At 41.7% G+C, this 18,005-nt stretch overlaps 1 protein-coding gene across 1 annotated transcript; it reads right to left on the reverse strand.

Moving 5' to 3' along the window:
* Nucleotides 1–1,001: 1,001 nt before the first annotated feature.
* On the reverse strand, nucleotides 1,002–17,201 carry LOC132225890 (nuclear envelope integral membrane protein 2-like). The gene is given in 9 exon segments (XM_059680856.1): nucleotides 1,002–1,152; nucleotides 1,312–1,428; nucleotides 1,527–1,835; nucleotides 8,626–8,699; nucleotides 8,702–9,005; nucleotides 9,677–9,746; nucleotides 14,082–14,328; nucleotides 14,553–14,744; nucleotides 17,139–17,201. Coding segments are annotated over 9 exon segments (1,527 nt in total).
* Between the last annotated feature and the right edge of the window lie 804 nt (nucleotides 17,202–18,005).

Genomic DNA, 18,005 nt, shown 5'->3' on the forward strand with positions numbered 1-18,005 from the left:
CCTCCGCAACCTCTCTAGTGAAAGGCCCCTCTCTTGATGCCTCACAGCAAAAAAGCTAGAGCGTGAGTCTTAGAATCAACTTAACGACACTGTAACCCCTGGACTGCTTTGCCACTTCAGAGCCTTTCTCAGTCCTCTGTGTGGGCCTCCTGGGCTCAGGGTCCACCCAGCACTCACAGTCAGTCCCTCCTTCCCCTTAACAGGAGGAGTCAAGAACAAGACCTGTTCTCTGTGAGAAAGATCATAGATCTGTTCTGCAGGAAACTGTTACCAGAATATAAAACTAAACAGTTTTAGAAATGAACCAGTCAATGCAAAATGTCACGAGAGGTTAAATGCCTCCAGTTTCAACACACGAAAAATATAAAAGTCATTCTAATCTGACTCTACCTATAAAAGCCTTACCAAAACTTTAAAATATAAGCATAAGGAATGTTTCTCTTCATTACAGTTACCAAATAGCTAGAGGGCCGTTACTAAATATAAAAAAGTCACCAATCCTCTGAGGCCCAGGACTTGGAGAGATGGCCTCGCGCTCCCTCTGAAGGCCTCCTCGCCCAGCTGAGGGCAACGCCAGGGCTGAAGCATCACCCTGTGCTGCCGCTAAGTGTGGGCTGGGACAAGTTGCTGCACGTCCCAGACCCCAGCGCCTCCATCAGTAGCATTTTTTCAACATGTGAGCCAAGGAATACTCATCTCTGGAACACAGATCTGTGGTCAAATGAAGTCGGAAACTGCTACACGATTTCTCCCGAGTCACCGTGGGCATTAACGCCATTAAAGGCCCTGAGCAGTCCTGCTGCACTAGGTGTCCATCTGAGTAGACCTGAGAATCCCCTTCCTGAGTAGCACTGATCAGCACATGGACACGCTGGGAACACAGGTTGGCCTCCCAGCACCTGCGCCCTCTCTCCATTTGGGAGAGCCCTGCAGCCTCCTGACACGCGGTGCCCTGGTTCCGACAGGCACTGACCCAGGCTCGCTGGCCCCTGAAGGCCAACCTAGTCCTCCTGTTCCGAGTGGAAGTGGCGATGGCAGGCCCAAGACGTGGGCATAGCAGGGTAAACAACAGACTGGCGGTGAGGTAATGTCCTTTCCCATGCGCTTGGGTCTTCTGCCACCATCACTTCTGCTACTGCACACATCCTGGTCCTGGGTGACATGCAGGGGCAGGGGCGGAGGCAAAAGCGGACACAGGGGTCGGGGCAGGGGGTGAGGGCAGACCCAGGGCGGGGTGGGGGGGGCAGGGCCAGGGCAGGGGGAAGTGCCAGGGCAGGGGCAGGGCCAGGGCACTCAGGCCACTGCCCCTGCCCCAGGTTAAAGAGCTGCTCCTCCAGGAAGGCGCCCCCCCCCAGGCTGTACTGCTCTTGGTGAAGACTCATTTCTTCGGGCTACAAGTGGCTTCCTCCAAGGACGAAGTCTGCAAGCCTGAAGGCTCTCCCCGGGTAGTGCAGCCCTCTGGGCAGCTGCATGAGGCCCACAGCAGCCCACACGACCTGGGGCACGGGGCGCCTCAGTGGATCCGCAGCGTCCACGCCAGGAGGCGCTGGCTCCTCTCCTTGGCCAGAGGCCCATGTCTGTAACAAGCAGCAAAGCTGAGGGACCCAACTGTCAAGAGATAGCCTACAACATACATCCTGTGCTCACACCACAGCCACAGCAGGTTCTCCATCCACTGGCACACCACACACACTGAAGCAAACCAACAACTAACCATTACAACCCCAAAGGTGCTATACTTAGGGATGCACCTTCTCGCCAGCAGCAGGAGGAAGACCGGTGTCGTCAGGTCGCCCAGCGCCGTCCCCAGGCAGTAATAAAAAACGGGGCTTTGGTCAGTCCCAGCAACAACAAGAACAAAATCACAGACATTCCAAAAAACTGGGATATTAAGCCAGCCAAAGGAATGACATTTCTATTTTTCATTTTTATTTTTTTATTATTATTTTGTTAGCTTTTTTTTTTAGCTTTTTGCTTATTTCTTTGTTTTCCCTTTTTTTTGTTTGTTGCTTCTTTTTTTTTTTTTTTTTTTTTTTTTTTTTTTTTTTTTTTTGCTTCTTTCTTTGGTCTCCTTTTTTTTTTGTTTGTTTGTTCCTTTATTTCCTACTTCCCTTCACATTATTTTTTTCAACCACATGAGCAGCAGACACATAAGCGGCGTGCTCTTGTCCAGGGAGCATCAGCCCCTTGAGCAGCCTGCCTCCAGACTAAGAGCAGAAGCCTCATGTGGCCTGCCCCTGTCCAAGGAGCAGTAGCTGCGTGAGCAGCCCACTTCCCCGTCTGAAGAGCAGCAACCACGCAAGCAGTCCAACCTGTCTGAGGAGCAGCAGCCACACGAGCAGTCTTCCTACGTCTGAGAAGCGGCAGCCCTGCACAGCCTGCCCCCATCTGAGGATCAGCGGCTGCACACAGCCTGCACGCTGCACAAGTCCGAGGAGCAGCAGCTGCACAAGCATCTTGCCCTCGCCCAAGCAGCAGCAGCTGCATGAGCAGCCTGCCCAATCCGAGGAACAGCAGCTGTGTGAACAGCCCGCCCCCTTTCAGGGAGCAGCAGTTCTGCTAGCGGCCCAGCCCCATTCAAGGAATAGCGGCAGCCCACCCTGGTCCAAGGAGTAGCAGCCATATGAGCAGACAGCCTACTTCCGAGGAGTGGCAGCCCTACGCAGTACGCACCAGTCCGAGGAGCAGAGCCACAACAGCTTGCACCTGTCCAACGAGCAGCAGCCGGTCCAAGGAGCAGTAGCCCCACAAGCAGCCCACCACATCAGAGGAACAACAGCAGCGTGCAGCCAGCCCCAATTCAAGGATCAGCAGCCATGTGAGCAGTCCGCCCCAGTTCAAGGAATAGCAGCTGTGTGTGTAGCCCGCCACCATCTAAGGAACAGAAGATACATGATCAGCACATCCTCTGTCTGAGGAACTGCAGCTGTATGTGAAGCCTCCCCCCACCATCCAGAGAACCCACCACAGCTGTGAAGAGTACCCATCAGAGGAGCTGCTGCCAACTGAGGAGCAGCTGCTACCACAACTGCCCGAGGAGCAACCACAGCACAAGGAGCCGCTGCCACATCAAGGAGCAGCCCCTGAACAACTCAATATCTAGATATGTCAGTGAGATCCAACATGGGTAAACAAAGAAACCCTCAAATGAAAGAAAAGGAGGACTCACCAGAAAAGCAGCTAAGTGAAGCAGAGGCATGCAACATGACAGAAAAAGAATTCAGATTAAGGGTCCTAGAATGCATAAACTGGATGGAGGAAAACAACTTATGCAAGAATCAAGAAGAAATGGATGAAAAAATCAATAAACTATGTAAGAACCAAGAAGAAATGAAGAGTGATATAGCTGCAATAAAAACAACATTGAAAGTTTCAACAGTAGACTAAAAAAAGAGGAGGAACATATTAGTGAATTAGAAGACACGGAAGTAAAACACACCCAAACTGAACTGCAATTGGAGAAAAAGATTAAAAGACAGGAGGAAAGCCTAAGAGAGCTATGGGACATCATGATATGAAGCAACATACAAATAATAGGGGTGCCAGAACAACAGGAAGAATAACAGGATTAAAAAACCTATTTGAAGAAATAATGTCAGAAAACTTCCCTGATATGGGGAAGAAAAAAGTCACACAAGCAAAGAGAGTCCCAAACAAGATGAACCCGAAAAGACCCACAACAAGACACATCATAATTACCATGGTAAATGTTCAGGACAAAGAGAGAATCTTAAAGGCGGCAAGAGAGAGACAGAAAGTTACATACCAGGGATCTCTCATTAGATTATCAAATGATTTCTCAACAGGAACACATCAGGCCAGAAAATAATAAAAGGAAATTTACAAAGTGATGCAAAGCAAGGGACTGAATCCAAGAATACTCTATCCAGCAAGGCTATCATTCAAAATTGAAGGGGAAATAAGAAGCTTCACAGAAAAAAATAAATAAAAGAGAGACACTGAGGGAGTTTATCACCACCAAGACAGCAATGCAAGAAATGCTAAAGGGACTGGTGTAAAAAAAAGAAATAAAAAGCTCAGAAAGAAAACAGCCACAAAGAATAGAAATGGCTACAAACAAGTACCTTTCAATAATAACTTTAAACATAAATGGACTAAATGCTCCAATCAAAAGACATCGAGGGGCTGAATGGATTAAAAAAAAACATGACCCATACATTTGCTGTCTACAAGAGACCCACCTCAAAAGAAGGGACTCACACAGACTGAAAGTGAAGGGATGGAAAAATACCTTTCACGCTAATGGAAATGAAAAAAAAAATCAGGGGTAGCAATATTTATATCTGACAAAGTAGATCTCAAAGTGAAGGCCATAACAAGAGATAAGAAAGGCCACTTCATAATACTAAAGGGATCAATACAACAATAGGATATAACTCTGATAAACATTTATGCACCCAATGCAGGAGCACCCAAATACATAAAAAAAAACTCCTGGAAGATATCAAGGGAGAGATCAACAACAGTACAATCATAGTAGGGGACTTTAATAAACCACTGAATCACTGGATAAATCCTCTCAACAAAAAATCGGCAAAGAAACAGCAATCCTAAATGACTCACTAGATCAGATGGACGTAATTGACATCTTCAGAACATTTCACTCCAAAACCACGGAATATACGTTCTTCTCAAGTGCTCATGGGACATCTTCAAAAATAGACCACATATTGGGTCACAAACAAAGTCTCACCAAATTCAAGAAGATTGAAAACATACCAAGCATCTTCTCAGACCACAAGGGCATAATATTAGAAATAAACTACAATATAAAACAACTCAAAATGCTCAAACACTTTGAAGCTGAATAGCATGTTATTAAATATTGATTGGGTTACCAATGAGATCAAAGAAGAAATGAAAAACATCCTGGAAACTAATGACAATGAAAACACAATAACCCAAAACCTATGGGACGCAATGAAAGCAGTCCTGAGAGGGAAGTTTATAGCTCTACAGGCCTATCTCAAAAAAACAAGAAGAAATGGTACTAAATCATCTAACTCTACATCTCAAAGAATTAGAAAGAGAGCAACAAGAAAAGCCCAGAGTGAGCAGAAGGAAGGAGACAATAAAGATTATAGCAGAAATAAATGGCATAAAGACCAAGAAAACAATACAGAAAATCAATGAAACCAAGAGCTGGTTCTTTGAAAGGATAAACAAGATTGATGAACCTCTAGCCAGGCTCACCAAGAAGCAAAGAGAGAGAACCCAAATAAACAAAATCTGAAATGATAGGGGCAAAATAACAACAGACCCCCACAGAAATACACAGGATTGCGTATTTCACAACCTGGAGGAAATGGACATATTCCTAGAAAAATAAAACCTTCCAAAACTCAATCAGGAAGAATCTAAGAACCTCAATAAGCCAATAACTATGGAAGAAATTGAAGCAGTCATCAACAAGCTTCCAGCTAACAAAAGCCCAGGACCAGACGGCTTCACAGGGGACTTTTACTAAACATTCAAGGAAGAACTAAAACCTATCCTCCACAGACTACTACAAAACATTCAAGAGGAAGGAACACTTCCAAGCTCATTCTATGATGCCAGCATCACCCTAATACCAAAAGCAGGTAAAGACAACAAATTGAAAGAGAATTACAGGCCAATATCCCTCATAAACATAGATGCCAAAATCCTCAACAAAATCTTAGCAAATCAGATCCAACAGTACATCAATAAGAACATACACTATGACCAAGTAGGATTCATCCCAGGGATGCAAGGTTGGTACAATATCCGCAAATCAATAAACCTGATACATCACATAAACAAATTGAAAGAAAAAACCACATAGTCATATCAACTGATGCAGAAAAAGTGTTTGACAAAATTCAACACTCATTTTTGATAAAAACTCTCAGCAAGGTGGGAATAGAAGGATCATACCTCAACATAATAAAAGCCATATATGACAAACCCACAGCCAACATCATACTCAATGGACAAAAACTAACACCATTTCCCCTAAGAACAGGAACAAGACAGGGATGCCCACTCTCACCACTCCTGTTCGACATAGTACTGGAAGTATTAGCCATTGCAATTAGACAAGAAAAAGAAATAAAAGGAATCCAAATTGGAAAAGAAGAAGTAAAACTGTCCTTATTTGCAGATGACATGATATTATACATAAAAAACCCTAAAGACTCCATCAAAAAACTGTTAGACTTAATAAATGAATTCGGCAATGTAGCAGGATACAAAATTAATGCCAAGAAATCTGTGACTTTTCTATACACCAATAATGAACTTACAGAAAAAGAGACTAAAAATGCAATCCCATTTACCATTGCACCAAAAAAATTAAGCTACCTAGGAATAAACTTAACTAAAGAGGTAAAAGAACTCTACTCAGAAAACTATAGGATGTTGAAAAAAGAGAAAGAAGAAGGCATAAACAGATGGAAGAACATACCATGTTCTTAGATTAGTAGAATCAACATCATTAAAATGTCCATACTACCCAAAGCTATCTATAGATTCAATGAAATCCCCATTAAAATACCAACGGCATGTTTCACAAACGTAGAACGAACTCTCCAAAAATTCATCTGGAATAAAAAAACATCCCAAATAGCTGCAGTGATACTGAGAAAGAACAAAGTAGGTGGGATCTCAATACCAGATATCAAACTGTATTACAAAGCCACTGTTCTCAAAACTGCCTTGTACTGGCACAAGAACATATAGATCAGTGGAATAGAATAGAGAGCCTAGAAATCGGCCCCAACCAATATGCTCAATTAATATTTGAAAAAGGAGGCAATAACATAATACAATGGAATCAAGATAGTCTCTTCAATTAATGGTGTTGGGAAAAATGGACAGATACAGTTTTCTAATCAAAACTGTGGTACATCTACACGATGGAATACTATGCTGCTCTAAAAAGGAAGGAACTCTTACCATTTGCAACGGCATGGATGGAACTGGAGAGCATTATGCTAAGTGAAATAAGCCAGTCAATGAAGGAAAAATACCACATGATCTCACTCATTCATGGATAATAGAGACCATTATAAACTTTTGAACAATAATAGATACAGAGGCAGAGCTGCCTCAAACAGATTGTCAAACTGCAGTGGGAAGGCTGGGGAGGGTAGGGGTGCAGGAGGTAGGGGGGTAAGAGATCAACCAAAGGACTTGTATGCATGCATATAAGCATAACCAATGGACATAAGACACCGGGGGATAGCGGAGGCTAGGGGACTGTCTAGGGCGGGGGGAAAAAATGGACACATATGTAATACCCTTTGTAATACTTTAAGCAATAAAAAAAATGGACAGATACATGCAAAAAAAATGAAACTAGACCACCAACTTACACCATACACAAAAATAAACTCAAAATGGATAAAGGACTTAAATGTATGATGGGAAACCATAAAAATACTATAAGAATCCAAATGCAACAAAATCTCAGACATATGCTGGAGCAATTTCTTCACTGATACAGCTCCTAGGGCATTGGAACTAAAGAGAAAATAAACAAATGGGACTACATCAAAATAAAAAGCTTCTGCACAGCAAAAGAAACCATCAACAAAACAACAAGAAAGCCCACTGCATGGGAGAACATATTTTCCAATGTTATCACTGATAAGGGTTTAATCTCCAACATTTACAGGGAACTCATACAACTTATCACAAGGAAGATAAACAATCCAATCAAAAAAATTGGCAAAGGACCTACATAGACACCTTTCAAAAGAGGACATTCAGAAAGCCAAGAGACATATGAAAACATGCTCAAAGTCACTAATCATCCAAGAGATGCAAATCAAAACAACAATGAGGTACCATCTCACACCTGTTAGAATGGCTATCATAAACAAATCCACAAACGACAAGTGCTGGAGAGGATGTGGAGAAAAAGGAACCCTTCTGCACTGCTGGTGGGAATGCAGACTGGTGCAGCCACTATCGAAGACAGTATGGAGTTTCCTCAAAAAACTAAAAATGGAACTCCCATTTGACCCCATGATCCCACTTCTAGGAATATATCCCAACAAAACAGAAACACCAATCAGAAAGGATATATGCACCCCTGTGTTCATAGCAGCACAATTCACCATAGCTAAGATCTGGAAACAGCCTAAGCGCCCATCAGTAGATGAATGGATTAGAAAACTGTGGTACATCTACACGATGGAATACTATGCTGCTGTAAAAAAGAAGGAATTCTTACCATTTGCAACAGCATGGATGGAACTGGAGAGCATTATGCTAAGAGAGATAAGCCAGTCAATGAAGGAAAAATACCACATGATCTCACTCATTTCTGGATAATAAATACCATTATTAACTTATGAACAAAAATATATAGAGAGACAGAGCTGTCTCGAACATACTGTCAAACTACAGCAGGAAGGCTGGGAGGGTTGGAGAGCTGGAGGGGGGTGGTAAGAGGTCAACCGAAGGACTTGTATGCATGCATATAAGCATATCCAATGGACATAAGACACTGTGGGGTAGGGGAGGCCAGGAGATTGTCAAGGGAGGGCGGAAAAAAGGAGACATATGTAATACTCATTGCAATACTTTAAGCAATAAATAATGATAAAAAAAAAAAGAAAGAAAACAGGGCTTTGACTCAAGCGCTCTGCATGACTGAAGAGGACTATGCTGGCCACAAACAGAAGGATGAGCCTAAAATCCACAATGCTGTTAGTTGAGTTACGTGTACTGTATGCCTTCTGGCCGGTTTCACAAAGAAGCACACGGTCTCCCCGTGTGGACAGATGTTCGTGGCTATTTCATGAAACTCACTCGGGGTCCAGAATGTGTGGATCGCACACTTCATAACAGAAAGAATGGTTTCTGGGTCCTGGCAAATGTGTCTTTCTGTGATATACGCAATACGGGGCAGATCTGCACTGGTGATCTTTACCTGCACAGTTGACCATATGTATTTCCACTCAATTTGGGGGTTTTGATGGTAACAGTAACAGTCTGACTCAGAAGTTTTAATTTGCCGGGGTCCAGCCCCAGCAGGTCCAGGGGTCCCGAAAGGTGTGGACGGAGTCGGCGAAGAAGGAATGACACGGAGACAGTGTTCAGTTGATCAGCAGCCTAGCCAGAATCTCCAGCCAAGTTCTGGTCTCGATCTCCAGAGAGGTTCTGCTCAGGTTCTCCAGTCAGGTTCAGTCACCAGGTTCTAGTCAGGTTCTCTTGCCATATTCTATAGTCAGGTTCAGTCCAGGATCTATTGCCATGTTCTCTCCAGCGAAGTTCTTCTGTCTCCAGGCTCCCTGTAGGTTCTGTCTTCTGAATTCTGTCTCATGAGTTCTGTCTCTCTCTGTCTGGTTGCATCTGTATTTATACCAGTTGATTCAATCCTATCAATCTCTATTACAAAGGTTAGGGTGTTTCTTATCTCAATTCCAGGGAGTAAAGATTATGTAGCTTAAGCATGATTGTTCATAGTTAAAGTGATTAATTACCCGCCTGGCACTTAGTTGAGGGGTTTTATTCCCTCCCTAACTTCAGGGGAAAATCCCTACCTGGGGATTCAACCTTTCTCGGAGAGGTGACCTTGGTTAAAACACAGCGCCAAGAAGGTGAGCAAACATATTTAGAACCGTATGCCATATATGCCAGGTCCCTTGAAACAGCAAGGATGGACCGGCTCCCGGCATTAATTAAATCCATTTCCTTCAAAGCCTTGCACCTTGGAACTGCCAGTGATGCCCCAAGCGCCACCTGATGGCCACCTGTTGAGGGATGTTTAATGAACCGAAGATGCAGAGGTAAGAGGAGCACACAGGCGATTGATGCCGGACAGAGGGCTACAGCTCACTCAGGCATGTAGCAACTCTGTACGCTCAACCATTGCTTTTATTGGGGTTTGGCACGAGGTTAGTGCATCAGCAGTTAATCAACAAAATTTTGTTTTGGTCTATATTACAATAGCGCATTGAAGACAACTTGCAGCTGTGCACTCCCTTTCTGCTCTACCAGGACTAAACTATTTAATCTTATCCTTTCTCAGGGAGGTAAATGTTCCGGGAACTCAAGATTGTGTGCAATCTTGACCCAGCATGGCTCGTTTGCAAGTCACATGGTGAACATTCACTTCTTCTTGGCAGGACTTCAGATCCTTGTTTACAAATGTCCAGCTACAAATCCCCCTTTTTTTCTTGCTTAATTTGATGGAGCATCAGCGATAACACAGCTGCTTTTCTTTAGTTAATTGCTTGGTTTTCCTGAGTGTTCAGTAGACTAGATATAAAATGATACAGAGAGATTATTAATAATAGCATTCCAGCAGAAGCTCCTAAAGCGGCTTGTAAATGGAGTATAGGATTTAATTTTTGCAATCCCTCAACCATATTTTTTAACACATTTTGCCCAGTTAATCTATACTATTCCTTCTGAAATGTTTCTTGTATATGAGATTATAAATCTAGAATTTCTTCTATTAGATTCTTACGATTGAACAAATGTTTTTTAACCTTTTCCCATGGAAACAAACTTTCATTATAAGGGGTAATGCAAAATGATGAATAATTCCAGTCACATTTCATATGCATTTGTCTTTGCAGACTTACAATTTGATCTATCATTAATACAGCTTGTCGCAGATCAGCAATTTCTGCATGTATTTCGGTATCGATTTGTCTTTGGACGGACCATAATTGTTCTGACTCCTTATGCCAATCAGCTACAAAATTAGTAGTCTGAACAGATTATTGCAATGCTACTCCTGCAACAGCTGCAGTGGCTGTAACTGCTATAAGTCCCAAAATTACTGTAATTAACATTCCAATAAACCTTTTTCCTCTTTTAAGCAAATCTTCTGCAATATACTGTAACATAACAGTAGCTGGAGAATCCTGCCATCTATGATGCATTTGTACTGGCAGCCATACTCCAGGTCTATCTTTCAAAATATAAATGCTTTCAGATGATTGGTTAAATGCAATAGAATAATTTAGACAAGTATAGAAAGAACAATTAGTACAGGAAATTTCCCCCAAGTTAGCATTCCACTTAACATCTCCTTTCATTAATAAAAATGGTAATCGAACACAGGCTTATACAAAGGCAGTTTTGTTAACATAAAATTGTAAGGTGTAATTCCCAGAGTTATTTTTATAGAAGCCAGTCTATGCTTTCAAAGAGTGTAAGACAGATCCCAATTTCCATAAGTCAGGTTGAACAGGATGTCCTTCTTGATGAGGTGTTGGGGATGCAAATTCTCCACCATGTCACATGATGCTTGCATTCGCTTGTGTGGACATGGACTTGTTCTCTCCTCTACACCATCATAGATCAGCTCCATTGGCTTTGGAACAGGCAGAACCTGAAGGGCTCTAATCAATGACACTTCCATAGGAAGTATTAGATAAAACCAGAACCGTCTCTCCTAGACAGGATTCCCAATGGACCCAATTGGACAAGTGCGTAAACATAGGAACATGACATGGTGGAAGCAATGGAAGTGTACTATTGTTATCCCAACTAACATTTTTAAATCCATGGGCACTCAGAAGAAACAAACACCTGTTTTTTGTTGCAGTAGTAGTGTTTTCCAAAATGCTCAGCCAGACTTGTGCCTGTATTGTTAAACAATGGTCTCCTTGACCTAAGCATATTGGCACTCCCTGCATTCCAGTGGTATAATTTTCTATGACTCTACCTTCCTCTTCTGGTTTTAATGGACCTCGATCATCATAAAATCTGGGTAACCAATTTGAGTCATTAACATAAATTTGAACCTTTGAATCCAACCAAGAAACACCTCTATTAAGTAGGGGATTAGGAAAGTAAGCCCAGTATGTATGATTCTCAGCATTTACCTGAGTCGTTATTAGTGCAAGCATAGCAAGGAACAAAGTAGATGGTTGTCATTTCTTTACCATGACGCCGAACCAGTTGTTCTGCCTCTTGGGTAAGCTTCTTCACCTGACCCCAGGTTGGTACAGATGAATGTTGCGTTGACTGTAGAGCTTTGTGTCAACGTCATCTCTGAGAAATCCTTGGTCAGGTCACTTAAGTAGAACTTCCTTTTGGTTCCCATGTCTCAGCTTAAGACGCCTCTCGGGAACCCAGAACTTTTTTTTTACCTGTGGAAATATAAGCATAACCTCGCCCCCATCATAGGACCCATGCAGGATCCCACGGCTGAGAGGACTCATTATGATAAAACACAGGTTGATTCAATTCTTGTGAAACCTCCTTTACCCAATGTCACTGAGCAGCAGTGCTGTCAGTCTCGTCTTGATTTAAAAAATTTAAAGTAAATAGAGCATTTAGTATTCTTCATTTAGGGGATTCTCCCCCTTTTTGTTTTTTTAGCATTTCCTTTAAGGTGCGATTTTGTCTTTCAATAATAGCTTGTCCTGTACTGTTACCAGGGATGCCAGTGATGTGAGTGATATGATGAAATTGAAAGAATGTTTGACATTTTGTAGATAGATATGCAGAACCATTATCAGTCTTAATATTTTTTTACAGTGAATTATGCATATTGAGAATCAGTGACAATATTTACAGCTTAAGGAAAATGTTGCAGTAATAAAACAATGGCAAATAGTTCTGCCCATTGTACTGAAGTGTATGGAGATTGAATTACCTTTGTTAGCTGTTCGGAATGAAAACCAGCTATTCCTAGCTTGTTAGCATCTGTATAAACAGTAGGGCCTTGAACTGGTTCATTAGCTATAATACGAGGCAATATCTATTGAGTTTTCTTAAGAAATTGTAGCCTTTTATCTGTAGGATAATGATTATGTATTTTCCCTAAAAAATGAGCACAAGCAGTTTGCCAATCATCACATATTCGAAATAATTCTTGAATTTCCTTGACAGTAAAAGGTACTATAATTTCTTCTGGATCTAAACTACATAATTGTCTTCATCTTAATCTTCCCTTATAAATAATTTGGCAAACTTTTTTAATATAAGTCTGTAATTTTTTCTGTGATTTATGAGGCAAGAAAATCTATTCAACAACATTACTGTCTTGAACAAGTAACCCTGTAGGAGAATGTTCAGTGTGGAAAACTAATAATTTAAAATTGTCCATGGAAAGAATTCTGTCTAATTGTGCTTGTTATACACGCTGTTCTATCCAAGTTAAATTCTTTTTCTGCAGCAGGTGTTAAAACACGGGGACTATCTAATTCAGATGGCCCCTCTAGGATTTGAAATAAGTTAGTCAATTGATAAGTAGGTATACCAAGGCTGGGTCTCAACCAATTAATGTCTCCTAATGACTTTTGAAAATTGTTCAGAGTCTTTAAACTGTCTCTTCTAATTTGAACCTTCTGTGGAATTATGGAGACATCTGTTAATTTTTGCCCAAGATATTTCCATGGCTCCTGCCATTGTACGTTTTCTGGGGCTACTTCTAATCCATAGTCTTGGAGTTTTTCAAGGAGGTATTGGTAAATCTCCTGTAATTGTGATTGAATTTCAGAAACTACTAAAATATCATCCATAAATTAGAGCATTAGGAAATCTTTTTCTGACTATTTCTAAAGGTTGATGCAAATATGCCTGACACATAGTGGGACTGTTTAACATTCCTTGTGGTAATATTTTCTATTGATACCATTGAGTGGGTTGAGCCTGATTTAAAGCCAGGACAGTAAATGCAAATTTCTCACAGTCTTGAGGTTGCAAAGGAATAGTGAAGAAACAATCTTTTAAATCAATTATAACAATGGACCAATGTTTAGGAATTAGCGAGGAGTTAGGAATCCCAAGCTGTAAGGGTCCCATTGGTTGTATAACTTCATTAATTTTCCATAGATCAGTTAACATTCTCCACTTGCCAGATTTTTTCTTAATAACAAACACAGGTGAATTCCAGGGACTAGAGGAATATTCAATATGACCCTGGTCTAATTGTTCTTTAATTAGTTGATGTAGCGCTTCTAATTTTTCTTTAGGAAGGGTTAAAGAGAACAAAATGGGACAGAGAAAAACTTATTGTGCTTAGTAGCAGCTTTCAGCCTTGAGTCGAGCATAGTTCAGATAAGTACAAAAACTCTCTCTCCTTGCTCTCCCTGATGACAGCTCCGCTCCTTTTCTGCATTAACCATTTGGATATTGGGGATATTGTTGCAGATCCGGTGGCATCTGCTGCTGCTGTATCGGAAATGCAAGGAAATCCTCATTTCTTCTCCATGTGGGAGAAGCAATCTCATCCCCAGGTTCTAAATCTAATAATATTTTGTTTATATCAGTAGGCAAGGGCATCTGGAATTGCCAATGTGCAACTGTGGAATAATTTGGTGGGTCTGAAGGAGGAGCCGTGGGAGTTACTCCGGGCTCCTCCGACAGTGGCTGTTGAACTGGAAAAGCATTTTTGATTAATTCCTGTAACTTATTAGTGGGTTTAACATGAGACGGTGGGATACCATATATTAAAGCCTTCATATGAATTAGCAAATCTTTTAATAACTCTTGTTCGTCATCCCTTGTTTTGCTTTTCTTTTTTAATAATCTCTTCCATTCGCTACCACTAGAATCAGTGCTACTAGTTTCACTTGCTGATGAAACCTAGATACCCTCTTTATCAGTCCTTCTATATCTTCATATCCCTCCAACTTCTGTTCAAAATCTTTCCCATTTTGTTCCATATTATTTTCATGAGGCAAACAAGGTAATGCTCTATTAGGCATGTCTTTATCAGTTTCACAAGCAGAGTGAGAACAAGAGCTAGTAACTTTAACTGGAGCAGCCTCATAATCTGATTCTGACTGCAAAGGTTTAAGAGCCATAGTAATAAAAGTACACAAGGACCAAACTTCATGTCCTATAGGATCTCCATTCTGATGAGCATGCCGTAGTGCATGAACAACCTGTTTCCAAACCTTTAGATTTAACTGATTTCTGCCTATCGGCTCAAACCAATATCAATGCCTTCTTATTTCTCTAGCTAATTTCCTAAAAGTGTCTTGAGACACACTAAACCCAGTGCTTTTAAGCACTGAATGCAGCAGAGTCATATATTGACTCTCTGCTATCGGGGAGTTCCCCATTGTTCTGCCTGGCTTGCCGAAAGTTTTGGTAAACTGTTGCAGACTTTTCCCCTTTTGGTCCTTTGTGTTCCCCGCACTTACTTTAAGGTCCCACGTTCTGGGCGCCAAGTGTTGAGGGATGTTTAATGAACCGAAGATGCAGAGGTAAGAGGAGCACACAGGCGATTGATTGCCAGACAGAGGGCTACAGCTCACTCAGGCATGTAACAACTCTGCACCCTCAACCATTGCTTTTATTGGGGTTTGGCACGAGGTTAGTGCATCAGCAGTTAATCAACAAAATTTTGTTTTGGTCTATATTACAATAGTGCATTGAAGACAACTTGCAGCTGTGCACTCCCTTTCTGCTCTACCCACAACTATTTAATCTTATCCTTTCTCAGGGAGGTAAACTTTCCAGGAACTCAAGATTGTGTGCAATCTTGACCCAGCGTGACTCACTTGCAAGTCACATGGTGAACATTCACTTCTTCTTGGCAGGACTTCAGATCCTTGTTTACAAATGTCCAGCTACAGCAACCCTCGGGGGCAAGGCCGGCCAGCATGTGGGAACAGCGGACCTCTCCACCCGGGGAATGGGTGGCGCTGAGGGGTGGGGTTGGCTGTAGGCAGCTTGGGAAGATGGCCCTGATAGCAGGCCAGGCCTAGGGACCATACCTGTGCACAAATTTCATGTGCTGGGCTTCTAGTCAATAATAACTTTAAATCTAAATGGCTTTAATGCTCCAATAAAAAGACATAGGGGAGCTGAAAGGATAAGAAAACATGACCCATATATATACTGTCCACAAGAAACCCACCTCAGAACAAAGGACTCACACAGACTGAAAGTGAAAGGATGGAAAAAATTCTTCAAGCAAACGGAAATGAAAAAAAGCTGGGGATAGCAATACTTCTATCTGACAAAATAGTCCTCAAAGTGAAGGCCATAATAAGAGATAATGATGGCCACTTCAAATACTAAAAGGATCAATACAACAAGAGGATATAACTCTGGTAAACATATATGCTCCCCATGCAGGAGCACCCAAATACATAAAAATAACTCCTGGAAAATATCAAGGGAGAGAGCAACAACAATACAATCATAGTAGGGGAATGTAATACCCCATTGATATCACTGGACAAAAGTTCTAGACAAAAATCAACAAGGAAACAGCAATCCTAAATGACTCACTAGATCAGATGGAGCTAACTGACATCTTCAGAATATTTCACCCCAAAGCTACAGAATATACATTCTTCTCAAGTGCACATGGGACATTTTTAAAGATAGACCCCATGTTAGGGAACGGGTTAAGTCTCTACAAATTCAAGAAGATTGAAATCATATCAAACATCTTCTCAGATCACAATAGCATAAAATTAGAAATCAAGTACAATAAAAACACTCAAAAACAAGCAAACACTACTTTGGAAACTTTTGTCCACAAAAATTGAACATGGGCAAAGCCCATGTCCTGGAAATTTTGACCCTAAACATTTATCTAATGGTACTTCATAGATATACACACACAATTTTGTGTACAAGAAGGTTAATTGCAGTGCTATTTATAGTAGTCAAATACTGGAAGCAACCCAAAAGTCTGTCACCAGTAGAATGGGCAAATAAATTGTGGTGTACTCATACAATGAAATACTATACAGCAATGACAGTGAACATACCTGCTACATGCAATGACATAAGCATACCTCACAAACACAATGTTGAGCAAAAGAAAACAGATACAAAACAGTATAGTTTTTATAACTCCAGTTATATTGTCCAACTGCAGAGAAAATTCATTAATAGGATAAAACCAGGATCATGGTTATCTTTGGGACAAAGGTATATAATGAGTAGGAGTGGGCATGAAGGAGATGCTGAAATGTAATATGTCTTGATCTAGGATTCTGGTAATACCCTATTTCTTCATTCAAAGATGCTTTCATTTCATGAAAATTCATGGAGCTATACACTTATGATTATGTGATTTTCCATATAAATAAAAATGTTATTTTTTAAAATGTTGATTTTTCCATGAGACTTTTTTTAGCCACTTCATCTAAAGTTACAACCTCCCTCCTTACTCTCTCTCTCCCTTCCCTGCTAGGTTGTTTATTTTAACATACCACCTTCACATATATTCGGTTTCCTCCAGTAGGAGACTCAGACAAAGGTTTCAGTGTGAGCATTTTTTCCGGGAGCTGATACAAAGAAACCTAGATAGAAGGGTGTAAAAGTGGAACAGGGGACTGAAAGGAGCAACCAGAGATAGGAAATTAAGGAAATGTTATATCATAGAAATAGAGAGGAAAAGATTAATTCCCAGGTATAGTATTGCACAAGTCAAAATCTAACTTTCAAACAGATCTGTGGACCCAGAGGATTGGGAAAATCAACTATGCCAGTCAAGATTGCTGATAAGAGTAAAGGAGGTGGAAAAGAAGCAATAGAAGGAAAATAGCAACTGAAAAGACAGAAACAACATGTTATAATCTTATCTAATAAAAGAGAAACATGCAATTGACCATACCTCCCCTACACTCGCAAGCCATGCCCACAAGCCACACCCACCAGCCCATCAGGAGCAAGTATGAAAATAAACCCAACCAAGATAGTGGCAGTCCCAGAGCTGGAGCAAACAGGAGGCTTAGGTTGCCCCTGGCGATGGAGAAAGCTAAGCTTCCCACCTGCCCTGGCCAGCTGTGGGCTCTGCTCAGGCTACAAAGTTTCAATTATAGAAGATAAATAAATCCCAGATACCTGCTTCCAGCCAGCCTCCACTGGGAGCTTGGGTGGCTGGGGGCCATGGCAAACCTGCAAACAGCCATCAGCCCCTCACCCAGGCTGGCCAGGCACCCCCCCCCACCCTGAAGGGGGTGTGGCCAGCCTGAACCCGGCCCTCAGCCCCTCACCCAGGCTGGCCAGGCACACCAGCAGGGACCCCCACCCTGAAGGGAGTGTGACCAGCTTGAAAACAGCCCTCAGCTCCTCAC

Source organism: Myotis daubentonii, chromosome 2 (assembly GCF_963259705.1).
Source record: "Myotis daubentonii chromosome 2, mMyoDau2.1, whole genome shotgun sequence".
In the NCBI taxonomy this organism is placed as follows: Eukaryota; Metazoa; Chordata; class Mammalia; order Chiroptera; family Vespertilionidae; genus Myotis; species Myotis daubentonii.